This window comes from Aotus nancymaae, unplaced genomic scaffold (genome assembly GCF_030222135.1).
Source record: "Aotus nancymaae isolate 86718 unplaced genomic scaffold, 86718_ANA_hifiasm-v0.15.2.pri h1tg000028l, whole genome shotgun sequence".
Classification (NCBI taxonomy): Eukaryota; Metazoa; Chordata; class Mammalia; order Primates; family Aotidae; genus Aotus; species Aotus nancymaae.
In genome coordinates this window covers 10,748,270-10,776,239 of record NW_026988441.1, presented here as the reverse complement: position 1 = coordinate 10,776,239, position 27,970 = coordinate 10,748,270, and the positions used below count along the sequence as shown (strand labels likewise).

At 40.0% G+C, this 27,970-nt stretch overlaps 1 protein-coding gene and 1 long non-coding RNA gene across 5 annotated transcripts; one reads left to right on the top strand and one right to left on the bottom strand.

Moving 5' to 3' along the window:
• The first annotated feature begins 15 nt into the window (after nucleotides 1–15).
• LOC135276740 (uncharacterized) lies at nucleotides 16–17,283 on the top strand. Its single transcript, XR_010344254.1, has 2 exons — nucleotides 16–583; nucleotides 9,445–17,283. It is a non-coding gene; the product is annotated as an uncharacterized LOC135276740 (long non-coding RNA).
• Nucleotides 3,570–22,683, bottom strand: ZNF45 (zinc finger protein 45). Of its 4 annotated transcripts, XM_012446622.3 has the most exons (7): nucleotides 22,606–22,683; nucleotides 21,784–22,050; nucleotides 19,972–20,055; nucleotides 18,690–18,736; nucleotides 16,157–16,283; nucleotides 15,455–15,547; nucleotides 3,570–11,118 (listed from the first exon to the last, which is right to left on the bottom strand). In XM_012446622.3, exons 3-7 carry the CDS (start codon nucleotides 19,973–19,975, stop codon nucleotides 9,296–9,298), a joined length of 2,094 nt encoding a protein of 697 aa, XP_012302045.2. In that variant the 5' UTR covers nucleotides 19,976–20,055; nucleotides 21,784–22,050; nucleotides 22,606–22,683; the 3' UTR covers nucleotides 3,570–9,295. The 4 variants fall into 4 exon arrangements, with proteins under 4 accessions (XP_012302045.2, XP_012302048.2, XP_012302049.2 ...); XM_012446625.2 differs by having other exon boundaries at nucleotides 16,157–16,346; nucleotides 18,690–20,055; XM_012446626.2 differs by lacking the exon at nucleotides 16,157–16,283.
• Nucleotides 22,684–27,970: the final 5,287 nt, after the last annotated feature.

Sequence of the window (27,970 nt, the reverse complement as noted above, 5' to 3'; positions counted from 1 at the left end):
AATAACACATATGAATATATGCATATGCCTTGAGTGGAGATACACACACACACCCCCATATATGCATATGCCTTGAGTGATGGAGATACACACACACACACACACACACGTCTCTGCTGCTCAGGCCTGAAATTCTGAAACTCCAGGCATGACACGCCCTGCGCCTTCTGGTCTTTTGCGCCTCCCACTCTCACCGCCGGTTCCATTCAGGCCAGCGACTGTGGAAGCCTCTGCTGATTTCTTTTCTTTGGACACAGTCTACTCACCACGTAGGGCCTTAGCTGCTCGGACACCGGAAAAGGACCTAGCGCTCGAAGGTGACCCAAGCGCGGTAACTTCTGGGAAATGTAGTCCAGCCGGAATAACCGTGTCCACGGCGCCCGCGGTTCTGTAGCCTATGCTCGGAGTGCGCATACACAAGAGCTGCGTCTTACGCACCGTTCGTTGACTTACTCTGTTAAGGGCTGTGATTTCACGCCGTCCTGCGTGTTTACAGGAGGCTAGTGGAATTTTGAGTCTCGACTGGAGAAGGCAGAGCACGGTCATTCGTACCTCAAAGCCTCAAACCTGCGTGTGACAGAAGGTAGCGAGTTCCAGAGTCTGGTCGGCGGTTGGTACTCTATGTGCGAGCTCTGTGGGGTAGGGGCTTTTGTTTTTCGCTCTCCTAGGTAGCGCCAGCGCCAGGGACACAGCAGGCGTTAAGTGTGCATTGGTTTTAGAGAAAGAATGCCTGTGCGTTGTGGTTTTCACTCTGTGACATTGTGGGATTCATTGTGTGTGACCACGGATGGGATTGTAGTCCTGATTATGGTTTGTTTCTACGTGTGTTACTTTGGACGTGAAGTGGTTTGTGTTTCAGATTTTGAGATTATGTAAAATTTTTAAGCCCTCTGCCTTCACTCCAACTCCCACTCTGAAATTCCCCAAGCTTAGTTGGCATTCTCTCACTTAAAATACGAATCTGGCTGATTTGTCCAAAGTGTATGCTACTAGGGACTACTTATTCATTAGGCAGAATGGGCAAGGTACTAAGGGCCCACAGAAATGTTTCTTTTCAAAATAAGAAGAAAAATGGATTTTTTTTTTTTTTTTTTTTTTGAGACGGAGTCTTGCTCTGTCGCCAGGCTGGAGCACAGTGGCACAGTCTTGGCTCGCTGCAACCTCCGCCTCCCGGGTTCAAGAAATTCTTCTGCCTCAGCCTCCCGAATAGCTGGGACTACAGGCGTGTGCCAAACGCCTGGCTAATTTTTGTATTTTTAGTTTCACCATGTAGGCCAGGATGCTCTCGATCTCTTGACCTCGTGATCCACCCGCCTCGCCTCCCAAAGCACTGGGATTACAGGCGAGAGCCACCTTGCCCTGCAAAAAATGGATTTTAAGGTCAAAAAAACTTAATATCTTAGTCTACTGGCTAGTATTTAAACTGATACAATCATTTTGGAAAACTATTTGGCAAGAATTTTGAATTTGAATATATGCATTTTTATAACCTAGCAGTTCCATTCTTACCTTTAACCCAAAAGTGTGTACACATATTCATCAAAATACATGAACAGGGATGTCTCTGGCATTGTCATTTTGATTGGAATTGCATTCAATATATGGGTACTTTTCAGGAAAACTGGTAAACATTGAGAAAAGGATGGGTGTGGTGGCTCATGCCTGTAATCCCAGCACTTTGGGAGGCTGGGATGGGTGGATCACTTGAGGCCAGGAGTTCAAGACCAGCCTGGCCAACATGGCAAAAACCCATCTCTACTAAAAATACAAAAATTAGTTGGGTGTGGGGGTGCACGCCTGTAGTCCCAGCTTACTCAGGAGGCTGAGGCAGATTTGCTTGAACTCAAGAGGTGGGAGGTGGAGGTTGCAGTGAGCCGAGATCATGCCACTGCACTCCACCCTGAGCGATAATGTGACATTCTGTCTCAAAAAAAAAAAAAAAAAAAACTGAGAAGGGACTTCCAGGAAGGTGTAATAGATGTACTTTTTTTATTCACCCAGCTAAGTGCAATCAAAACCCTAGGCATTAGTTATAAAAAAACAAAGAGAGAGAAAAAGAAGACTGCGTGATAGAGAAAAGGTAGACTGGTGCTGAGTTGCCTTGGTTTTCTTTATGCCTCCTTTGTGCCAGACTTAAAGCTAAAGAAGCCAGCAGTCCCAGTACACCAATGGGCACAGACAAAAAACTCCCAGCAAAAGCCTACTCTCTAGCCAAAAGACAAGAAGGAGGGCAGCCTAGCAAGACAGAAAACTTTTAGACAATTACTGCTATGCTCTAGTCAAATACCACAAGAGAAAACTTCAGGACTATCCCCAGCATGCCAGCAAAGACCCATGCTTCCACTCTTGCCAGGACAGTCAGGACTTTCCTCACCACCCAGTGGTAATGAGGCCACTCCCCACCCCTTAACCCAGTGCAAATAGTAGAAGTTGCTTGGCGTGCAGTAATAAGGCACTCCGTTCCCCTCAAATTAGAAAGGTATCAGTGGAGGTCTAGTGGGAAACCAGAACTCCCACCCCTGCCACTAGTAATGAGGAGCCCCTGTGGGTATCAATGGAGGCTGAGTGAGAAATCTGGATTTCTGTCACCACCTAATTATAATGAGGCAGCACCCACTTCCCCTACCACAGTGATGTCAGAGGAGACCAGGTAATATAAACTGAATTGTGCACTCCACTCCCCAAGTTCATATGTTGAAGTCCTAGCTCTCAGTACCTCAACATGTGGACTGTATTTGGAGATAAGGTCTTTAAAGAGGTAATTAAGGTTAAATGAGGTCTTTGGTGTGGGCCTTAATCCAATATGACTGGTGTCCTTAGAAAAGAGGAGATCAGGACACAGATACTCAAAGGGTGTGTGAAAGTAGCATGTGAGGATACCAGAAGAGCATGGCCATCTACAAGCCAAAGAGAGAGACCTCAGAAGAAACATACTGCTGACACCTGGATATCAGACGTCTACCCTTCAGAACTGTAAGGAAATTAATTCGTGTTGTTTAAGCTGCCCAATCAGTGGCACTTTGTTAGGTATGATCCAGAGCCTCATCTCATAAAACCACAGATGTTCAGTTCTAACAGAAAATCACTTATCACATCAAGAACCAGGAAGATCTCAAACTGAATGAAAAAGACTCAATAGATGCCTACACTAAGATGATAGAAATACTAGAACTATTTGACAAGAATTTTAAAGCATCCATCTTAAAAATGCTTCAGATAATAATTATGAACATGCTTGAAACAAATAAAAATACAGAATGTTTCAGCAAAGAAATCAAAGATATAAAGAAACACCAAATGGAATTTTGAGACCTGAGAAATTCAGTAACCAGTTAAAAACTCATTGGATATACTTAGCAGCAGAGAACAGAGGAAAGAATCAGTAAACTGGAAGACAGAACAGTAGAAATGACCCAGAATGAACAATGGACTGGATAAAAGACCAAAAACACAAAAATGTGTAAATCTATACAGAAATTGACATAACCATTATAGTCATAGTAACACTCTGCTGACAATAATTGACAGAATAGCTGAAAAATCAATAAGGACAGAGAAGACTTGAACAATATTATCAACCAATTAGATTTTATTGTCATAACATTCTGCCAAACAATAGCAAAATGCCTAATTTTTCCAAGTACATACAGATCATGTGTCAAGATAGGCCATAACCTAGACCATGCAACAAATCTCAAAAGCTTTATAAGGATTCAAGTTATATAGAATATGTTTTCTATTCCACATTACAATTAGATTAGGAATCAATAACAAAAAGACAGCGGGAACTAAATAACTTTTTTTTTTTTTTTGAGATGGAGTCTCACTTTGTCGCCCAGGCTGGAGTGCAATGGCGTGCTCTCGGCTCACAGCAACCTCCGCCTCCTGGGTTCAAGCAATTCTTCTGCCTTAGCCTCTCCGGTAGCTGGGATTACAGGTGTGCGCCACCACACCTGGCTAATTTTGTATTTTTTAAGTAGAGACAGGGTTTCACCATGTTGGTCAGGCTGGTCTTGATCCCCTGACCTCATGATCTGCCTGCCTCAGCCTCCAAAAGTGCTGGGATTACAGGCATGAGCCACCGCTCCTGGCAAATAACTTTTTTTTTTTTTTTGAGACAGTCTCACTCTGTCACCCAGCCTAGAGAGCAGTGGTGCAATCTCAGCTCACTGCAACCTCTGCCTCCCAAGTTCAAGCAATTCTGCCTCAGCCTCACAAGTAGCTGAGACTACAGGTGTAAGCCACCATACCTGGCTAATTTTTGTATTTTTCAGTAGAGATGGGGTTTTGCCATGTTCGCCAGGCTAGTCTCCAACTCCTGATCTCAAGCAATCCGTCCACCTGGGCCTCCCAAAGTGCTGGGATTACAGGTGTGAGCCACCACGCCCACCCAGCATTCCACAGTCTACAGGTCAAATAAAATTTAAAAAAATTAAAAACATATCAAAATGTATAGGATGTAGATAAAATAAGACTTCAAGGAAAATGTATAGCATTAAATGCCTATATCAAAAGAGAAGAGTGTCTCAGTGACTGATAAGATTTGGGTTTCAGATGTTCTTCTTTTTCTTGTTTCTTAAGATAAACACTGTATTAGTCCATCAGTGACTGATATCGTTTGGATCTGTGTCCCCACCAAATCTCATGTCAAATTACAATCCTCAGTGTTGGAGGTAGGGCCTGGTGGGAGGTAAACAGATCATGGGTGTGGAGTTCTCATGAATGGTTCAGCATTGGTATTGTATAGTGAGTGAATTCTCAAGAGATCTGGTTGTTTACAAGGGCATGGCACCTCCTCCCTCACTCTCTTCCTCCTGCTCCAGCCATGTGACTTCTGCCATAAGTAAAAGCTCCTTGAGACCTCCCCACAAGCAGAAGCCACTATGCTTCCTGTATAGCCTGCAGCACTGTAAGCCAACCAAACCTCTTTTCTTTATAAATTACTCAGTCTCAGGGATTTCTTTATAGCAGTGTGAGAAAAGACTAATACAGTGACCTAAGCTTTTACCTTAAGAAACAAACAAAAAAAGAACATCTGAAAGCCAAAGTAGGCAAAAGAAAGGAAATAAAAAAGATACAGAAATCCATGAAATATGCACACCTGTTCATGATTTAAAAAAGACATTCAACAAATTAGAAATGGAAGGGAACTTCTTCAACACAATAAAGCGCATCTATAAAAAACCCACAGCTAATATCATACTTAATGGTGAAATACCTCCTTCCTAAGATCAGAGACAAAACGAAAATGTGCACTCTCACCACTTTTTATTTTTGTTTTTTGAGATGGGAGTCTCGCTCTGTTGCCTAGGCTGGAGTACAGTGGCATGATCTCGGCTCACTGCACACTGCAACCTCTACCTTCAAGGTATTCCCCTGCCTCAGCCTCTTGAGTAGCTGGAATTACAGGCACCTACAACCACGCCCAGGTAATTTTTGTATTTTTAGTAGAGATGGAGTTTCACCATGTTGGCCAGGCTGGTCTTGAACTCCTGACCTGAGGTGATCTGCTCACCTCAGCTTCCTAAAGTGCTGGGACTACAGGCATGAGGCACCATGCCCAGCCAACTCTCACCACTTCTATTTGATACACGCTGGAGGTTCTAGCCAGGGCAACTAGGCAAAGAAATGAAATAAGAGGTATCCATATGGAAATGAAGAAGGAAAATGAAGAAATAAAACTATATTTGCAGATATGATTTTATATACATAAATTCCTAAAGAAACCACAAAAAACTAATAAGACTAGTAAATGAGTTCAGCAAAGTGACAGGAAGATCAATATGCAAAAACAATTCTGTTCTTGCACACTATCAAAGAATGATCAAAAAATGAAAGAAGAAAAACAATTCCATTTACAATAGAATTTAAAGGAAGAAAATACTTAGGAATAAAGTTAACAAATGAAGAAAAAAGTTTGTACACTGAAAACTATAAAATATCATTGAAAAAAAATTAAAGAAGACCTAAATAAAAGGAAAGACATCTGTGGTTCATGGATGAGAAAATTTAATATTGTTAAGATGGCAATACCTCCCAAACGGATCTATGGATTCAATACAATCCTTATCAGTATCCTAGCTGGCTCCCCTGCCCCAGGAAATTGACCAGCTGATCCTAAATTCATATGGAAATGCAGGGACCCAAAATAACCAAAATAACTTTAGAAAATAAGTTGAAGGACTCACATTTCCCAATTTCAAAAGTTACTAGAAAACTACAGTATGGTACTGGCATAAAGGTAGACATATAAATCAGTGGAATAGAATTCAAAGTCCACAAATAGGTCCTGATATTTATTGTCAATTCATTTTCAACAAGGGTGCTAAGACCATTTAGTAGGGGAAAGAATAGTCTTCTTAATGATGGCATTATATGTAAATTTTCAGTGCAGCAAAAGTAGCACTCAAATAGAAATTTAATTTTCTCAGCAAGGCAACTTTACTTTCTGGAGAAAGGGTGCTCCCGTTAGCCATCTTGCCACAAGAGGACACTGAACAAAGGAGGCAGGGCCATTTATATCTCTTTGGTGAGATCACAGGAGACAAAAGTCAACATAAAACAATCTATTGTATTTCCATATATTAAAAAAGAACAATTGGAAATTGAAATTTGAAAAATAGTACTATTTAATTTAGAACCCCAAAAAAGGAATACTTACATATAAATCTAATAAAGTATGTGCAAGATCTATATGGTAAAACTACAAATTACTGATGAAGGAAATACGGGAGTCTTAAACAAATAGGTAGATACTGTGTGTATGACTTAGAACATTCTCAGTATTGCTAAAATGTCAGTTGTCCCCAAACTCATCTATATATTCATTGCACTCTCAATAAAAATCCAAGCAAATTATTTTTACAGATGGCAAAGCTGATTCTAGAAATTATGGCAAGGCAAACAAATTTGATAGCCAAAATAAAATAATGGAGTTGGAAGACACACTATCTGGTTTTAAGACATTATATACAGATACAAAAGTCAAGATGTGCAATATTTGGCAAAATGATAGACACATACATCAATGAAACTGCACTGAGGCCGGAAAAAGACCCATACACATATGGTTAATGGATTCACAAAGGTGCCATGTCAATATTGAAAGAATAGTTAATTGGATTCTCATATGCAAATAATGGACCTTCCTTATATAAAGATTAATTCACATCTTATATAAAGACTAACTCACATGTATCACAGACCTAAATATAAAACCTGAAAACATAAAAGTTGTGATAAAAAGTGGGAGAAAAATCTTTGTGACCTTGGATTAGGCAGAGTTCTTATAATTGAAACCAAAAGCACAATTCATCAAAGACAAAAATGGAACTTAATTTAAAAAAATTTCCAGTGTGAAAATACCATTAATGGAATAAAAACACAAGCCAAATAATGCTATATAATATTTGCCAAACACATAACTGACAAAGATATGTATCCAGAAGATATGAAGAATCTCAAAAATCACTAACAACAAACAATCCAGGTTTTCAAAAAAATGAACAAAAGATTTTAACATAGTTCACACACAAAAAAATAGACATATGGATAGCAAACAAGCAGTAAAGATGCTCAGTGGCCATTAGGGAAATGTAAATTAAAACCAAAATGAAATCCCCCTATAAACCTTTGAAATCCTAATAACAAAATAAAAACCAAACCAAACCCTGACATACCAATTGTTGAAGTCAAGGAACTGGACTTTAATACACTGGTGGTGGGAATGTAAAATAGTAGTTATTTTAGAAAAGCTTGTCAGTTTTTCATAGATAAATATACTGTTACAATAAAATCCAGCAATTCCACTCCTATTTACTAAGACAAAAGAAAATGTGGATACACAAAACTATATGCAAATGTTGACAGTTTTCTTCATAATTACTAAAACCTGAAAACCCAAATATCCCACCAATGATAAATGGATAAACTGTGGAACATTCATATGATAGACTACTACTTAGCAATAAAAAGAAATGATTTCTGTGCCAATATATGCAACAAGACAGATGAGTCTCAGAAGCATTAAGTGAAAGTACCAGACTCCAAAGGAAACATACTCTAGGATTCCATTTATGACATTCTGGAAAAGATAAACTATACAGACAGAAAGTGAGTCAGTGGTTGACAAAGGCTGGTGATGGGGAGAGGGGATGACTAAACAGAACAAGCAAGTTTCAGGGCAGGGGGTGCTAGAACTGTTAAATGTCTTGATTGTGATGGTGGTGTTCACATGACAGCACTTGCCAAAATGCTTAATGATACACTAGAGTCAGTTTCACTTTATAGAAATTATTCCTTAATTTTAAAAAAAGTTAGCTTGTATGATTTTCATAGATGCCTTTTATCTCACTAAAGAATTTTTTCATCATGAATGGATGCCGAATTTTGTCAGATGTTTTCTCTGAATCTACTGAGATGATCGTACTTGTGATCATAAGAATTCAGATATGAGTACATACTAAATCTATATGAAGCTCAGGAACAGACCTAATTAATTTATAATTTAGAAATCATAATACTTGGCACTGGAGGTGGGACTGACTGGAAATGGGCACAAGAAAACTTTTCGGTTTAATAGAGATATTGTATACATTGATCTTGGTGATGATTACATTTATCAAAATTCAGGAAGACATAAACTTGAGATTTGTGCATGTAACTGCATGCAGATTACACCTCAATAAAGTACTGTTAACATACAAAACTTCTAGTTGCTAGCCCCAGAAACTGATTTCTGTACCCATTAACAAGCTGCAACCTTCAGTTTGATACTCATCCATGAGACCTGCAAAAATGGGAAAATCAGGCCATACGACTAACATTATGTCCTCCAAGCCTTGCAGAATTCTTCTGAGTACAATTTTAGAGAAATTTTTAGAGCTAAATAATAAAAATGTCAAATATGCCTGAATTTCAAATATGATAGTAATTTCAAATATTACTGAAAAATTAGTGTTTAGGCATTGAAAAGGCAGAGTAGATTTGGCAGTCAACAAAGGCTCTACCCTCTTGGAGCTTATATTCTACGGGAACAGAGTTCAGCACTTCCATCTTAGTACTTCTGGTTCACTCCAGATCAGACTCATCCTTCCTAATTCTCTTGTTTGCATGTATCAGCTAATGGTCAGTGTTCTGAATGCAGTCTGTATATCTCCACTCTTGTGAAGCTTCTCTGCTGTGTGGTCTCCCAGTCATTTAGCTGAACTATTGACTCTATAAAACAAATGTTTTGTCTATGATAGCTCTGATAATTAAAACATTTCAGCACCCATCTAAGATAGTAAAACATATTTTATTGAGTTTCTTTCCTGTGTGCATCCTCTGATAAAGGAAAGTCCTTGTCACCTTCATCATCAGCATGGACTCGCTGATGAATGATAAGACTTGAGCTCCAACTGAAGCCCTTCCCACACTCCTCACATTTGTATGGTTTTTCTCCAGTGTGAACTCTTTGATGGGCTTGAAGGTATGAGCTCCAGCTGAAGACTTTCCCACATTCTTCACATTTGTATGGTCTCTCTCCTGTGTGGACCCTCTGGTGGGCTTGAAGGTAGGATCTCTGCCTGAAGCGCTTACCACACACATCACATCGGTATGGTTTTTCTCCTGTGTGGACTCCACGATGTGCCAGAAAATTTGAGGCCCGACAGAAGCCCTTTCCACACTCTTCACATTGATAGGGTTTCTCTCCAGTGTGGCACCTCTGATGGGCTTGAAGCTGTGAACCTACACTGAAGCCCTTCCCACACTCTGCACACTGATATGGTTTCTCTCCAGTGTGGACTCTCTGATGTACCTGAAGGCTGGAGAACTGACTGAAGGCCTTACCACACTTCTCACATTTATAGGGTTTCTCTCCTGTGTGGATTCTACAGTGTACATTAAGATCTGAGCTCCGACTGAAGCCCTTCCCACATGTACCACATTTGTAGGGTTTCTCTCCAGTGTGGCCTCTTTGATGGGCCAGAAGATTTGAGGCCTGGCTGAAGCCCTTGCCACACTCTTCACATTTATAGGGTTTTTCCCCTGTATGGACTCTAAAATGAATGTTAAAATCTGAGCTACGACTGAAGCCCTTACCACATGCATCACACTGATATGGTTTCTCTCCAGTATGGCCTCTTTGATGGTCCAGAAGATTTGAGACCCGGCAGAAGCCTTTCCCACACTCCTCACATTTGTATGGTTTCTCTCCAGTGTGGCTTATCTGATGGGCCTGAAGGTGTGAACCCACACTGAAACCTTTCCCACACTCCTCACATTTATAGGGTTTCTCTCCTGTGTGGATTCTACAATGAATGTTAAGGTGTGAGCTGTAACTAAAGCTTTTGCCACATGCGTTGCATTTGTATGGCTTCTCACCAGTGTGGATTCGCCGATGAGCCTGCAGTCGTGAACGCCAACTGAAGCTCTTCTCACACTCTTCACACTTATACGGTTTCTTTCCAGTGTGAACTTTCAGATGAACTTGAAGATATGATCTCTGACTGAAGCTCACCCCACAGTCCTCACATTTATAGGGTTTCTCTCCTGTATGAACTATCAGAGGACTTTGACAATGTGAGCTTTTCCCAACATTCCTCCCACATTCTTCATATTTGTATGGATTCTCTCCAGTGGCAACTCTCTGATGATGGTGAAGATGTGACCTCTGACTGAAACTCATATAAGTCACATCATCTATGTATGATTTTGCTCCACTGTGGACTCTCTGATGGGCTTGAAGACTTGAAAACCGACGGAAGGCATTATCGCATTTTTCACATTTGTAGGGCTTCTCTCCTGCATAAGCCCTTTGGTTAATTTGAAGAAGACGGTGGCTCCAGTTGAAACTTTTCACACAATGTTCCCCTTTGTAGGGTTTTTCACCAGTGTAGACTCTGTGGTGAACTTGAAGTTGGGAACTCTGATTACTGAACCCTTCATCTTTATAGCGCAAATCATCTCGTTTTTCCAACTGACAGCCTGTTCTTTGAAGATTTACCACAGAATCTTGACACTTGGTTAATTCTCTTGTAATCTGTTGCCAGATCTGGGAGCAGAAAAGCTCTTCATGAGGCAGGTACCTTAATCCTACCTCTTGAAGAGTCTCCATCTCTTTTAGATGCTTGCCTCCTAAAAGGATAAAAAAAATTTGGAGATGGAGCATGTAAATAATGTTTTGTTCCAAGATATCAAGTTTATAAACTCAGGCCCACAGCCTACGGCTTCATTCAACCAGGAGAAGGTTCTATGTTTCTTTATCATCAAGTACATATACCAAGAAACTAAGAGGGAGTCACCAGGTTCTCATTCACTACACATTAATGAGATCCGCTTAGAATCACACTAAATTTCTATGTGAGCTACCAGGTAGAAATGTGGTGGTTGCAGAACAGGAAACATATTTCTTAAGAAATCTTTACCAAGAAATTGAACCTAACTAAAAGCCTCTTTTTTTTTTTTTTTTTTTTTTTTGAGATGGAATCTTGCTCTGTCTCCCAGGCTAGAGTGCAGTGGCATGATCTCGGCTCACTGCAATCTCTGCCCGGGTTCAGTTGATTCTCTTGCCTCAGCCTCCCGAGTAGCTGAGATTACAGGTGGCCACCACCGTGCCTGGCTAATTTTTGTATTTTTAGTAGAGACAGGGTTTCACTATCTTGGCCAGGCTAGTCTCGAACTCCTGACCTTGTGATCCACCCACCTCGGCCTCCCAAAGTGCTACAGGCATAAGCCACCGCACCTGGCCAAAAGCCTCATTTTTTGCTATAGCAGATGTCTAATGAATAGCTTCCACAAAACTTGCTTACTGCATAGACATCTGAACAAAGTGGCCCTCTTCAAAATGTCTAGTAAAATTCCTCCATATAAATTATCAAAACCTTTGCCTGGGATTATTTCATTGGAAGTTTATTCTAAGGTTAGGAGATTTTGAGGCACTGTACTAGTTAGAAAGACACACATTTGGCAGAAAGTATCTTATCACCTAAGTTGGGGTCCCAACTTCTCAGCCATGGACGAGGACTAGTACCAGTCCATGTCTCTTAGGAACCGGGCTGCACAGCAGGAGGTGAGCAGTAGGCAAGTGAGCATTACCACCTGAGCTCTGCCTCCTACCAGATCAGTGGTGGCATTAGATTCTTACAGGAGCACAAATCCTATTGTGAATTGCACATGCAAGGGATCTAGATTGCGTGCTCCTATGAGAATCTAACTGAGGCCTGAAGATCTGAGGTAGAACAGTTTCATTTTGAAACCATCCCTCTGACCCTAGTCTATGGAAAAACTGTCTTTGAACAAATCAGTCGCTGGTGCCAAAAAGACTGGGAATTGCTGACCTATATACCTAAAGTTTGAGTGTAAACAGATAGTGGTCCTTTACCGCTTGCTAGGAAATATCCTCCATGAGAACACCTGGGAGAAGATGTTTATGGTAATAACATTCATTATTCTAAAACCTGATAGCAATTAAAGTTTCCATAACCACCAGGGGGGTAAAAGTGAAAAATTAGAAGCTACTCTTTTACAACAGAGTAAGAATTTGCAAGGAAAAAATAAGTAAGGCAATAGTACAGATCTCAAAGTCAACACTGAACATAACTGAGTTATGTTCTCCTTGGAATGCTGTTTCCCCAGTTTGCTATTAGCTTGCTCCTCACTTATTTCTCAGCCCTCTCTTCAAATAAGACCTTATCAGCGAGGCGTCTTTTTGGTTTTTTTTGAGACAAGGTCTCACTGTCACCCAGGCTGGAGTGCAGAGGCATGAACATGGCTTGCTGCAGCCTCAACCTCCTGACTCAAGTGATTCTCCTGCCTTAGTGTCCCCCAAAAGCTTGGATTACAGAAGCACACCACCATACCTGGCTAATTTTTGTATTTTTTGTAGAGATGGGGTTTTACCATCTTGCCTAGGCTGGTCTCAATCTCCTGAGCTTAAGCTATCCACTTGCCTCAGCCTCACAAAGTATTGGGATTACAGGTGTGAGACCCCACGCTCGACCCAGTGAGGCCTCTTTACCACTCAATATCAAATAGTAAATTATCCCCATCTACCTTACACCCCTGGCAGTTTCCATTGACCTGTTTTGTTTTGACAAAGCACATCTTACCCTCTGACCAACTATATATGCCCCTTATCATTTTTTATGTCTCTGTTGAATGGATGTTGCCATTCATGAAGACAAGAATTTTATATCATTCACCTCTTCATCACCCAAGAGCTCTGCATGACACACAGTGTTCAACAGATGTGTTGAATAAATAAATTCCCATTTGTCTTCTGGGGGAGACTTTGAACCAAATTACAAAAGTGAAAGAACTTTTTCACGTAAACTATGCATAATAGGAAAGGGACTAGAAAGAGTAATTCTTTTGGGAAGTTAAAGATTTCAACAGGTGCAGGGCTAAGCTAAGTGAATGGTGCTGATGAGAAAATCATGCTGATCACAAAATGATGGTAAGAATTACTTGGGAGAAAAAAAAACATAAGGCAGAAAAGTGGCTAGGGGATCTAGGGATTGATTGCTTCTGAAATTTTTGTTCTCTCTCTCTCTGTTTGAAATTTTTCCTTTTTCAAGTAGGAGTCAATATTTAGGGCCTCGGGAACAATGTTGTCTCTGAAAGCAGACTAAAAATGGATGGATGTAAATAAATTTTTCTATATGGATCACACCATTGTTTTTCAAACTGAAGGCTAGGACTATTAGTGAGTTTGAAATAAATTCAGTAGCTTGTGACAAGCATTAACAGAATAGAAAAATATTAGAGGTGTTTTATAAGCAGTAAATATATTTCTCCGCATAAATTCTTGTTTAAGGCCACACACACACATATATTCATATGTGGATGTTTGTATTATTCATGATATAAAAATTATTTCTTTTTGTAATACTCAAAAGTTTGAAAGGTTCTAGCCTAAATGATTAAGAAAGGTATTAATTTCTTAATCAAACAAATTATTCAAATAGAAAGTTATGTTGTAATAATGGAAACTTGGAAAACAGATAAATGTATTTCCTTTAAGTTCAAGCCTACATAGTTTTGTCATGTCTCTATGTATTTTGCAAGTTTTCACTTTCATTATTTCTTTCTTTATTTTGAGATGGAGTTTCATTCTTGATGCCCAGACTAGGGTGCAATGGCATACTCTAGGCTCACTGCAACCTCCGCCTCCTGGGTTCAAGCGATTCTCCTGCTTCAGCCTCCCAAGTAGCTGGGATTATGGGTGCCCATCACCATGGCCAGCTAATTTTTGTATTTTTAGTAGAGACAGGGGTTCACCATGTTGGCCAGGCTGGTCTGGAACTCCTGGTCTCAGGTGATCTGCCAGCCTCAGCCTCCCAAAGTGCTGGAATTACAGGTATGAGCCACCATGCCTGGCTACAAGTTTTCATTTTTTAATGTGACTTTTTTTTTTTGGTCTTCCTGAGAATGTGTCAATTTGAAGAAGGCAACTTCCCTATTCTGCCCAGGTTATAATATTTCTAATTGAAAATGATGTTAGGTCCTTATTACAATGAAGAGAATACTAAAATCTACCTTCTTTAACATATGTTTATTTAATGGCTATCTTCTATAACATTTATTTGCTTATGGCTAATTTTATAGAAAATAAGGCATTGCTATACATACCATATTTGAAAAGGGATGACTAAAATGATAAGTAACATTCTTTTCTGTACTCTCTTTAGAAGAGGTAAATGGTTGCCACAAAGAAAATCTTTAAAGGGAAAGACTTAAAAGCTATTCTGTAAACATTATTTTTTCCTTCTGTAAAGTATTTTTCTTTTACAGGGGACCTGCCTTAAAGTGCCTTTAAAAATCTTTATTCTAAAAAGTAATTCTTCACCAAATGAGCAAGATTCACTATTAATGGCTACAGGAAAGCCACAAGGGGGAAATTATATTCAATTTGATTACAACTAAAGCTAAGCTTTCAATTAGATGTGGGTGCTATGGGCTCAATGTGTGTGCCCTTGTTGTTTGTATGCTGAAATCCTAATTCCTAAGGCATTAGGAAGGTAATTAGGTCATGAGGGCAGATTTTTCACAAATAGGATTAGTGCCCTTATAAAAGAGGCCTGAGAGAGATTTCTTGCCCCTTCCAGGTAAGGACACAGCAAGAAGGCACTGTCTTTGGATCAGGAAGCGGGCCCTCAGCAGACAATGAATCTGTTGTTGCTGTGAACTTGGGACTTCGCAGCCTCCAGAACTGTCAGAAATAAATTTGTGTTGTTTATAAGTCCCCCAGTCCATAGTATTTTGTTTTAGCATCCTGAACAAACTAAGTGGGTTAATGGATACAGATCTACATATATCCAAAAGTACCTAACAAAATAGAATTAGATTAGCTATTCATCAGGGGGAAAAAAACTGTTCTAGGCTATGCCTTTGTCACATATTTTTGTTTACCAACCTTGGACTATCTCCAAGACTAACAGAAAAAAGTCCAGCAGCCCCAACTCCTCCTCACCTGAGGAGTTATCTCTCTGGGTTGCTGTCTTCATCATCCACAGCTTTTCTTCTCTCTCTGACTGGGGTAGACCACCCGGTATGGACTGATGCCCTGTGAAAAGGCAAGGACATAGTTTTATAATTAATACATCAGAGGCCAAAATTACTAAAAATTCTTGTCCTCATTTCATCATCTTTAGGACATCAAAATTAGTGTTTTCCACACTTCTAATTATGACCCATTGGAGGAAGGATATTTCATGCAAAGACCCAAGATATGCAGATGTAAGTATAAATTACTGGAAAAAATGTGTTTTCATCATGCCCTCTCCATTGTCTCTCACAGTCTTCTTGGCAACAAGACATAGTTTTTGCTGCAATGTGCAGTTATTGCCAAGTGCTTTGACATTTTCTACCCCATTTTATTTCATTAAAGAAACTAATGGTACAATTCACCAAATATATCATGACCCACTAATTGGAGATGACCACAATTTTAGAAAGGATAGAAGTGTGTAGTTGTCGTGTCGTCAATTTATAGTTCTTTAACAAAATATACACTTTTGCCAGGGCAAAAAGACTTTAAAAATTCCTTAACTATGCCTTATGATGGATGATTAGAAAACTGAAAACCAGTTCAAGAACTTCAAAGCCCTGTATACCCAAGGACAGAGAGACACCAGAGGGACCCAATGTTCAGTCAGAGAATGCCTGTCCTCACCCACTGAGACTACATTCCTGAAATTCTCCAGCATCACATCTCGGTACAGCTTCCTCTGGGTAAGGTCCAGCAGCCGCAGCTCCTCATCTGAGAAGACCACAGCCACGTCCTTGAATGTCACTGCCTCCTACAACATCAAACACACTCCACCTAAATCTTGCAACAAAGGTCCACTGGAAGAGGAATAGCACTGAGAAAAGTGAAAAAGATGTGTAGGGAAAGGTGCCAGATTCTTAAAAAAAAAATACTCAACTTTAATATAGTTAAACACTTCATGTAAAGTGTATTATATATACTATTTTCTCCTTTTCATAATAAATGCTGTAAAGAACAACTTTTTGCATAGACATTAGCCCACCTACTTTCTTAGAGTAAGTTCCAAGAAGTGAAAAACTGCAATGTCAAAGAATATGCAACTTCCAAATTATCATGTACAATGACACATTTTTTTCAATTTTTCCCTGTCTTACCCTTCCCCCAAGAGAATGTAAGTATCATGATTCTCTATATTATAGACAACATTGAATATAACCAATTTAAAAAAAATCTTTGGCAATCTGTTCAGTAAGAAACAACTTGGTTTTTTGGTCAACACTTAATTAGTAAGATCATATTTTCATATATTTACTAGCCATCTTTATTTTTCTTTGGTACCTCGCCTGTTACTGCCCCTTTAGAGTTTTATCTTACAGCTCTGTAAAATTTCTAGTGATGATTTTAAGTCTTTATTTTTTAGCATATACGTTGGTGTTCATCTGCATTTTGCTGGTGTTCTTGTATAGCTTTGTGTTTAGAAATGTCTCTCAAACTCAGGACTATTGATATCTTGGGTGGGATAGTTCTCTGCTGGGCAAGGGTATCTAGGGCACTGTGGGGTGTTTTGCAGCATCCTTAGCTTCTACCTACTAGATGCTGTTAGCACCCCTGACCTATGGTACCAGAAATGTTTCCAGATGTTGCCTGGCCAGGGGTGGGGGGGTAAAATCACTCATGATAAAGAATCACTAGCATTTTGTTTTTGTTCTGAGATGGAGCCTTGCTCTGTTGCCCAGGCTGGAGTGCACTGGCCTAATCTCAGTTCACTGCAATCTCTGCCTCCTGGGTTCAAGTGATTCTCCTGCCTCAGCCTCCTGAGTAGCTAGGATTACAGGTGTGCACCACCACACCAAGCTAACTTTTTCTATTTTTAGTAGAGATGGATTTTCACCATGTTTGGCCAGGCTGGTCTCATATTCCTGACCTCAAGTGATCCACCTGCCTCGGCCTCTCAAAGTGCTGGGATTACAGGCATGAGCTACCGCACCCAGTCAGCATATCATATCGTTTTAAATATTCGTAAGAAAACTGTTCATTCCTGGAGCCCTGCACATTCAAGTGCCCTAAATGAATGACAGTGATCATAGAGAAGGGGCCACTGGAGATTGAATCAAATAGGGGCAATATTATCTGAGGCATCTTCCATTAACCAGGACAAGCTAGGCACCCACACAAAAAGGGCCAGGTCCTCTGAGTGGAGAATTATTTTCCTTTGCCTCTCTCTCTTCAATCAAGTAAAAATCCTGGAGTCTTTGAAACTATGCAACTTTCCACAATTCTACAATCTTGTTTCTTTGTAATTAAAATGCACATGGGACCAAGTACTTCCTCATAAAGTTGGTTTGAGGAATACAGTAAGAAAAGTATCTGGTAAGTCCTCTTGTACTACTGGACTTTTAAAATTAAGTACATTATTGCTTCAATAAAATAAACTAACATAAGAGTAAAAAAAATACAGATCAGTAAATAAACATACACAGGGTATAACTCAGGCCTGGGTAAGAAAAATCTAGCTTTCTTATGTGAAAATATCTAATATTTTCTCTGAGCAGTTAAATCATGTTGCACAATGTCATATTTGAATAATTGACATACAAAATACCCAAAGTACCACATAACAAAACTACTTTTTCAACACAGTGTTTCTATAACACTAGAAGTAAATAATAGCAAAAATCTCAAATTGCTTTTTGGAAAAAATGGTTATCTGTGGGAAAACTGTAGTAATAGTTTTCAGTAAAAATTCTAAACTACCTAAATGTTGATGAATCAGGAGACAAGTTATCTCACATACACACCACAAAGTACATCAATCCAAGGGACTATAATGTAGCCATGAAAAATGTGGAGCAAATAATATTAATTAGAAAAGGTATAACTGGAAAATTTTATCTATACAATGCTTACAAATACACAATTATGAATACATCTGAGGAAGAGAACATGGGAAAATCAAAACAGTTGTTATGTAAGGGAAACAGTAGGAAAATGAGAGATTTTTATTCTGTTGCTGACTTTTCTATTCCATGCTTATTTATCAAATTATAAAGTCATAAAATAAAGCAATAAAAACACAGAAGTAAAAAGCAGCAAGCATCTGGCACAGAAGAAGCTCTCACATGTCTACTGTCCTTCATCCTAACAAAGACAACAAGGTGTGTGTTATCTTTGAGAAATGAAATGACAGTTATTATTGAGAAAGGGAGATTCAACTCACCTCAGACTTTGTCATCTTGTCCTCCTCCTTCTGGAGAAGTGCCAAGTCTTAAGAGGGAAGGAGAAAAAAATGGGGGAAGGAGAAAAAAGCCATGAGAGTTTGGCCAAGGATGTCACTAACCCTCATAGCTGTTTTGTTTGTTTGTTTGTTGTTTTTAACATCAAATAGCAACAGTGTTCCTTCCTCAGCCTAGCTTGATGAACAGAGACTAGGCTGGATTCCAGATACTACTTGTCCTTTGGCTGTAAGACTCTGGCAGCAAGCGACCTGCCTGACCACACACAAGAGTACCCCCAACATAATTTCTCTTTGTAGCTCTCAAGGTATGACTGATTCTAGGGAGAGCAGAAATTGAGAAGAAAATACCCAGATTAAGAGTAACCTCTGGGGCCAGATGCCTAGATTTATGGCACTGCTATCTACTCACTATGAAACCCTGGACAAATTATTAATATCTCTGGGCCTCAGTCTTTCATCCATAAAATGAAGAGATTAACAATGAGAGAATTAACAATCTCATAGGATTGTTTACAAATTAAATGAGGAGAGAAAAAGTCCAAAGAGTATTCTCAGAGAACCTTATTTTTTAGATGCAGAAAAGCACGTACCATTCAGTAACATAAAACCTGTCCTCATTAATGGTTTCTATCAATAAAATCTTTTTTTTTTTTTTTTTTTTTTTTTTTTTTTTTTGAGACAGGGTCTTGCTCTGCTGCCATGGCTGGAGTGCAATGGCACAATCATGACTCATTAAAGCCTTGACCTCCTGGGCTCAAACGATCTTCCCACCTCAGCATCCAAGTAGCTGGGGCCACAGGTGTGCACCACGATGCCCAGGTAATTTTTTGACTTTTTATAGAGACGAGGTCTTACCATGTTGCCCAGGCTGATCTTGAACTCCTTAATCCAAGCAATCCTCCTGCCTCAGCCTCCCAAGTGAGAGGCTGCAATAAGCCGAGATTGCACCATTGCACTCCAGCCTTGGTAAAAGAACAAGACTTTGTCTCAAAAAGAAAAAAAAAAAACAAAAAAAAAAACCCTGAACCTTAACACTGATTTGATTTATCTTTAAGGGTGTTTGTTTTAGATCTTGATAATATTATTCATAATTGTACATCAACTTTTGAATACTCTGAAAAAGTTGACAGATTCTACAGCCCACCAAATGTAAGTGAGATAATGGACAAAGACTACGGATAATCTTTCTATTTTGTTCTCTAATTGCAAGCTGTGATACCCTAAATCCAGATGTCTGTTGGACAGCTACATGAATCACACTTACTCATTGAATAACTCCTCTTTGCAAACCTCTTGCTGGGTACACTGAGAAGAATATAATAATGTCCATGAAACAGGTCCCTAAAGTCTAGTGGGAGAGATAAGAGACCAAAAGTTATATGCCAGTGGCAAGTGCAACTCCAAAAGAGCAAAGAAAATCAATCATCTTCCTTTTCCTAATTGCAACTCGTTCCAGCTTTCTCACATAAGTGGCATTCTCCTAGCTGCCAAGAGCGAAAAACCTCAGAGTTTCTGTTAATATCTATTATGGCTGAATTGTGTGCCTCTCTCAAAATGTTAAAGTCCTAATACTTGGTATCTCAGAAAATAACTGTCTTTGGAATTAGGGGCTTTAAAGAGGTGATAAAGTTGACATACAATAAGGCAAGGGAGCTCAAGCACACAGAGGAGAGAGGCCTTACAAGACACCAAAACTCGTGACACCTTTATCTTGGACTTCTAGCCTCCAGAACTGTAACAAACACATTTCTGTATAACCCAACCAATTTACAGTATTTTCTTACAGCAGCTCTGGCAAAAGAATATAATCTCCCCACCCCTGGCTTTCACATATAAACAATTAATGAGGCCCAGCATGGTGGCTCACATCTGTAATCCCACCACTTTGGGAGGCTGAGGTGGGCAGATCACTTGAGGTCAAATTTGAGACCAGCCTGGTCAACATGGAGAAACCCAAATTCTACTGAAAATACAAAAATTAGCCAGGCTTGGTGGCAGGCACCTGTAATCCCAGCTACTCTGAGGATGGAGAATCGCTTCAACCCAGGAGGCGGAGGTTGCAGTGAGCCGAGATCGCGCCATTGCACTCCAGCCTGGGTAACAAGAGCGAAACTCCGTCTCAAAAAAAAAAACAAACCCACACAATTAATGATAGTTACTAGTTTTTAAGCCTTACTTACTCAATGTCTGGGTTTCTTTTAAAACACTTAAGGGAAAAAAACTTTGTGGGAGAAGCAGTAAGATTAGCAAGGATGGAAGCAGGGTGACTGTTACATAAGAGTTCATCACATTTGGATATGTTTGGAAATTTCCACAGTAAAAAACTATGAATAGTGTGATAACAATTTCATAAAACATTGACAAAAACACATTAAAAACTGCTAAACAGAAATGCATTAAAATGTTAATAATTATCTATATCCTGGTATTAAGGAAATTTGTAATATTTTATATTTCTGTATTTTCTGCATCCTGTACAGAGAACATGCATCTCTATGATCAGAATATGAACTAATAATATTGCTTAAAATTAAATTAAATAAGAATTCTTTCAAAATTTTATAAAGAAATCCAAAAAACCTTGCTTTCAAAATCCTCTACAGTAAAATTCCAACCTCCCTCCCCAATGTGATCCCAAATGCCTCCTCTGCAGCCAGTTTCCTATGATTATTTATATGGATTGTTCTTCTATTTTATTTCCTAATTCTAATTTGGAATTTCAAACTGTGGGACAAAGATAGTCGGATATAAGGAACCCAAGCCTAGGACAGAAATCCCACTGTTCTTACTAGCACTGTGACATAGGAAAGTAACTTAGGATGTCTCCATTTCCTCATCTGTAAAATTGGTGTAATAACCCACATCACAATACCCACATCACCTTTGTGAAGGTGAACAGAATCCACATCACAGGGCCTTTGTGAAGGTTAAGTGTGTTAATTTTTATTCAGCCCTTAGAGTATACTCAGCACCCAATGTTTAACTAGTGTGACTAATATTCATGTCACATTTTCCCAATTATTCAACAATAACAGAACACTTCTATAGCAGAAACATTTGCCAATGAATGAAATACCTTCTCCACTCAGAGCAGAAGAGAAGGGTGAATGCTAGGTCCTGTCACAGTGGGGCTCCGCTGCCAGGAGCCAGGGTACTCTCCTTCCTCCTCTCCGCAGCATTCTTTCAGAAGTCAGGGCAGGAGAAGGAAAGGAGGCTGGGAGATTGCACGATCTTGTCTGAGATCCTGAAAAATCCACACAAGATAACTCCAGATGCCACCTGTTGAGGGATGCACTCTTTCTTTAAAAACAGGTCAGAAATAGTCCAGGAACAACCTCTGTTCCTAAAGGGATCAGAAAGAAGAGCCAGTGGTACTCAGAGGTGCTTGCTGAAAAATGAATACTTTTAAGGTAATTATGATAGTTTTAATATTAACAGCCAACATGTTGCCACATTCCTGCACTATTCTGTACACATTTTACTTGTTCTATATTACTAATTGTCAAAACAAATGTATAAGGTCAATATTCCCTTTTGCAGAAGAGGTAACTACGACCAGGAACTAAGCACGGCAAGATTAAGTTCCCACCCAACGTTATACCGCTAGGAAGCGATAGAGCTGTGGGAAGTAGGTGAGGTGAGGCGGGTCGGGCCGCAGATTGCCCAGGAGACCCTCAGACACCACCCGATCCAGGTCGCCTCCAACCTGAGGACTCCCGAACCGCCCCAAACGCAGCGGCTCCGGAGAGAGGAAGGCAAACAGCTGCCCTGCCATTCAAATCCACCCTCCGCTGCTGGCCGCATCTTCTTTTCCCGCTGACCCGCGAGCCCCGCTGATCCCACGACCAAACCATAAAAGTTAAAAAAAAAAGGTCGCGGGGTCCCAAGGCTCACTCACCTACACCAAAGGAATGAAGGCCACTCTCTCAACGTCCTGCAGCGGAAATGCCTCGGACCGCAGGGGGCTCGAGAACTATACTTCCCAGCATCCCCAGAGGAACGGAAGCCGCTGAACCGCCCATCTAGGCGGAAGTACCTGCTTCAACTCCCACGGCCAAGTCGTATTTCCCAGAATCCCTGAGGGAAGCGGACTTCGTGTTCTCGTCCTCAGGTAGCCAAAGTACTACCGAACCCACTGAGCAGTGGGTTATGGGTTCTTATTTCCCCAGTGGAGCAAATAATAAAGCCGCGCTTTCCCAGAGCGGAAGTACCCACCAAAGTCTGGACTACACGTCCCAGAATCCTCTGTAGGGCTGAACTTCCCGCCAGCCTGAAATTTTCCTTTTGAATTAGCCGGTGGAGCGTGAGTCAGTGTTTATAGAGCTCAGCCTGCTTTTTGTAAGGTTGACCGAAGGAAAGGAGAGACAGACCCAAGAACAGGTTTAGCAAGTTTTATTCAACCTGCCAGACTGCTTCACCACAGGCAGTGAAGGCAGGAGCCCGTCTTATAGACTATGGGGGATTTGCAAGTAGCCGGGATTTGCAGGTAGCCGGGTGCCATTCTAAGAAAAACCGCATCTTGGTTCTCAGGGGCTGATCCTGCTTAATTGGGTCAACATTCTGGGTCCGACAACCAGGTGCGACCACATCTTGGAATCTAGGTGCCCTGTTTACAAGGCCTGAGGCTGTTTCTGTTATGAGCTTGGCTTAACAGGGGAAAACGCATGGGGAGGGGCGGGGTCTGTGGGCCCGTCTTGTTGGGACCCTAACACTTTTTCTTTTTGCCATTGTTCCCTTTTATATGTGACAGAGTTGCAAATATGAAAAAAAGGAAAATATGAAGGAATGCTATGTGTGAGCTAGAAACAGAGGTAATAAAAGAGGTGGCCAGAGCCGCCCTGAGCAACACGACTTTTCATTATATGGATCTGGATTCATCTGTGATTAAAAATGCTCAAAAAAGGAGATGCGATTTTACAGCAGGACATGAAACAAAAGCAGCAAAATTCTCCACTTTTCTTGTGCTTAGTTTTCTTCCATTCACAGGATACTGAAGAAAGTATTATAGTATTGAATAAGCTCTAACCTATATAAAATCTTGAAAAAATTCAGTTCGGATTAAGGAATCACATCACTTATTGCTCTCAGAATCAGGAATCTGTAAAGGTGTCTTATGATTTGCCAAAGGTATCTGTGAATATGCAGTAAAGAGGAAGGGGAAGTGAGGGATCAAGATATGAAATGCGGCCGGGCGCGGTGGCTCAAGCCTGTAATCCCAGCACTTTGGGAGGCCGAGGCGGGTGGATCACGAGGTCAAGAGATCGAGACCATCCTGGTCGACATGGTGAAACCCCGTCTCTACTAATACAAAAAATTAGCTGGGCATGGTGGCGCGTGCCTGTAATCCCAGCTACTCAGGAGGCTGAGGCAGGAGAATTGCCTGAACCCAGGAGGCGGAGGTTGCGGTGAGCCAAGATCGCGCCATTGCACTCCAGCCTGGGTATCAAGAGCGAAACTCCGTCTCAAAAAAAAAAAAAGATATGAAATGCAAAAAATACAGAAAGCTATGCTATTCGTTTTTCTCCTATGTAGAAACTAAATATTTGTCCAGCTTTGTTATGAGAGGATAAAAAACAAAAAATGTAAGTTGACTACATAAGAGTAGCTGTAAACATTGGAACAATGTTCAATTTGGGCTGAGGCAACAGACCAGCAGGGCTTGATTCTAAGACCAGATAATAAACCTGCTGAAACTCATAAGTGATGGAAAGCAACCTGTAAGTTCCTGTTATAAGTAAAATGTTTGTTCAGAAACAGAATGCTTATTCCCCCGTACCACAAGGAAAAATCACCATTCAGATAAAACGTTTTCTCAGCAAGACAATGTTACTTTCTGTAGAAAGGGTGCGCCTGGCAGATGGAACAATGGCGAGAGCAAACCAGAACAAAGGAGGGAAGCAATTTTTATCCCTTACACAGCTTCTGCCTGCTGCTGTGTCCTGTCTCCATTGGCTGGAGCTGGACCACACAATCTAAGCTGAACCTGACTGGCTAATGACTTAAAACTTTCCTAAATAGGTAAAGGCAAGGGAGAACAACAGAAAAGAGGAAGTTGCTTGCAAAAGGACTTAGAGAAGTAGTAATGTTTCCAAATAGGGCAGGAGCATAGGCTGTGAGTTGTGACGTGCTTGAGTATGTCTAAAATAAACGTCTTGGTTAAAGTATAAGAACATAGAATGTACTCATTCTGTTATGTCCCTTTGCTACCTGTCAGTATAAGACACTCCCACCATCACCATGACAGTTTATAAATGCCATGGCAACACCTAGGAGTTACTGACCCCTTTTCTAGAAATTTCTGATAACTCACCCCTTAATTTGCATGTAATGAAAAGTTAGTTTAAGAATACCTAGCCAACAGCCCATATGCTGCTACTCTGGGCACACTGCTTATGGACTAGCCTTGGTCTGCAAGGAGCAGTCACTGAGCTTTAACACTGCTTTCTTCCACTGCTGGCTTGCTCTTGAATTAGTTCCTAAGCAAAGTCAAGAAACTGCCCTGCATCAGTGAAAATTTCAAATTCTGGATAAGTACTCTCTCTAATAAGAGGAAGAGAGACAAGTAACCACCCAATGGACTCATCTTGCCCACTGCTCAGATAGAACCAATTTATCAAGACAGAGGAATTGCAATAGCGAAAGAGTTTAGTACACATAGAGCTGGCTAAAGGGGAGACCAGAGTGAAGACTGAACTCTGCCGTTTTTTCTTTTCATGCCCAAATTCCTATCTAAGGGTTTGGGGAGTCAAGCCCTCCAAATCATAAAATCTCATGAGAGGGGTTTTAATTAACCTTATGTAATGTGAATTACTTTCCAACCTGACTGTTATAACATCTCATGACTGATAAAAGAAATCAAAATATTTGAACCCTAAATATGTTTCTTTGCTCTATTATGAAATAGCCCTGAAAAGTTGTCCTTTGTGGAGAAAAATCTAGACTCTGTAGCAAATCTCCTTTCCCTTTTCCATTTTTCCTGATCCAGGAGAGAATCAACCAAGAGTCTGATATGTTTTAAAGTCCAGTAAGAAAAATTTACAATCTCTTCTCTCTGAAGCTTGATACCTGGAAACTTCATCTGCATAATAAGAACCTTGTTCTCCAAAATCTCTTATCTTAACCCAGACATTTCCTTTCTGTTGATTCTGGGTCTTTAGATAAACTCTTTCAACCAATTGACAACCAGAAAATCTTTGAATCTGCCTATAACATGGAAGCCTCACACACCCCCCAACCCCCATGCCCCCCACCCCACCCTCTACCCCCAACCCCCTCAGCTTCCAGTTGTCCTGCCTTTCTAGATTGAACCAATGTGTACCTTAAATATATTGCTTGATGTCTTATGTCCCACTGAAATGTACAAGCCTAGCTGTGGCCTGACCACCTTGGGCATATGTTCTCAGTGTCTTCTGAGGGCTGTGTCCTGGGCCATGGATGCTTGCATTTGGCTCAGAATAATCTCTTCAAATATTTTATGGAGTTTGAGTCTTTTCATTGTCAGAGTTTTACTGTTACTGAAGTCAGCCTCCCTGAAAATATGGAGGCTGGGGTTTCTAAAAGATAGTTTGGTGGGCAGGGGGCTAGGGAATGGGTGCTGCTGATTGGTTGGGGATGCAATCATAGGGGTGTGAACCTCTTCTGAGTGGAAGCCACATGACTGGTAGAATTGACAGTCCATAAGGAAAACCCATACATCTAAGGCCATTTGATTTTCAACAAAAATACAAAACTGTTTAATGGGAAAACTATAGTCTCCTTAACAAATGCTGATAAGAAAACTGGATATTCACATGCAACATAATGAAGTTGGATCATCACCTCACTCTATGCTTAAAAATTAACTAAAAATGGAACAACCTAAATATAAGAGCAAAAGGTATAAAACTCTTAAAAGAAACCATAGAGTAAATCTTGATTTTTTTTTTTTTGGCAATAAATTTTTAGATAGAACTATAAGCACAAGCAACAAAAGAAGAAATACATAAATTTGACTTCAGTAAAATTAAGAACTGTAGGCTGGGCGCGGTGGCTCACACCTGTAATCCCAGCACTTTGGCAGGCCGAGGAGGGTGGATCACGAGGTCAAGAGATCGAGACCATCCTGTTCAACATGGTGAAACCCCATCTCTACTAAAAATACAAAAAATTAGCTGGGCATGGTGGCGTGTGCCTGTAATCCCAGCTACTCGGGAGGCTGAGGCAGGAGAATTGCCTGAACCCAGGAGGCGGAGGTTGCGGTGAGCCAAGATCGCGCCATTGTACTCCAGCCCGGGTAACAAGAGGGAAACTCCGTCTCAAAAAAAAAAAAAATTTAAAAAATTTAAAAAAAAATAAAAACTGTACCCATAAAAGAACATTGTTAAGTGAAAAGACCATACAGTATGATGTTTAGTATTCAGAATATTTTTTTAAAACTTATACTGAACAACAAAAATGTAAACCATCCAATTTAAAAATGCAGAAAGCACATGAATAAACATTCAGATATACAAATGACCAACAAGCATATGAAAAGATGTTCAACATCATTAGTCACTAGAGAAAGGCAAATCAAAACAACACTGTGTTATCACATCACAAGTACTATGATGTCTATCATTTGAAAATAGAAAATAAATATGGGTGAGAATGTGAAGAAATTCTCACATATTGATGGTTGGAACATACAGTGGGGCAATTGCAGTGGCAAATGGTTTTGTGGTTGCTCAAAAAGTTTAACAGAATTATCGTATCACTTCACTAATTCCACATCTAGGAATATACACAAAAGAAGTGAAGGCAGGTAGTGTAATAAATATTTGCACACGAATGTTTATAGTAACATTATGCATAACCCAAATGACCATCAATGACCAATAAACAAAATCTGGTATAAAACATAACAAGAAAATATTTATCTTTAAAAAGAAATTAAGTACTGATACATGCTATGATGTAGATAAACCTTTAAAACATTCTACTAAGCAAAGTCAGACACAAAACGTTACATATTGTATGATTACATTTATATGAAATATCCAAAATAGGTAATTAAATAAGATGGAAAGATTGGTTGTAGCCAGTTGAGGCTTAGGGCAATGGGAGTGAACTGCTTAATGGGTATGGGGTTTTCTTTGAGGTGATGAAAATGTTTTAGACCTTACGAGGTGTTGTTTTCACAATGTTGTGAATGTACTAAATGTCACAGCCATTGAACAGTACATTTTTAAATGGTTAGTTTTGTCTTATGAATTAATCTCAATAAAAATATTTTTTAAAAGATA

Coding starts and splice junctions, on each gene's coding strand:
- ZNF45 (XM_012446622.3), bottom strand. Junction 15,548..16,156: donor CAGGAATGTAGTCTCAGTGG/GTGAGGACAGGC, acceptor GCCTTTTCACAG/GGCATCAGTCCATACCGGGT. Junction 11,119..15,454: donor CCAGAGAGATAACTCCTCAG/GTGAGGAGGAGT, acceptor TTATCCTTTTAG/GAGGCAAGCATCTAAAAGAG.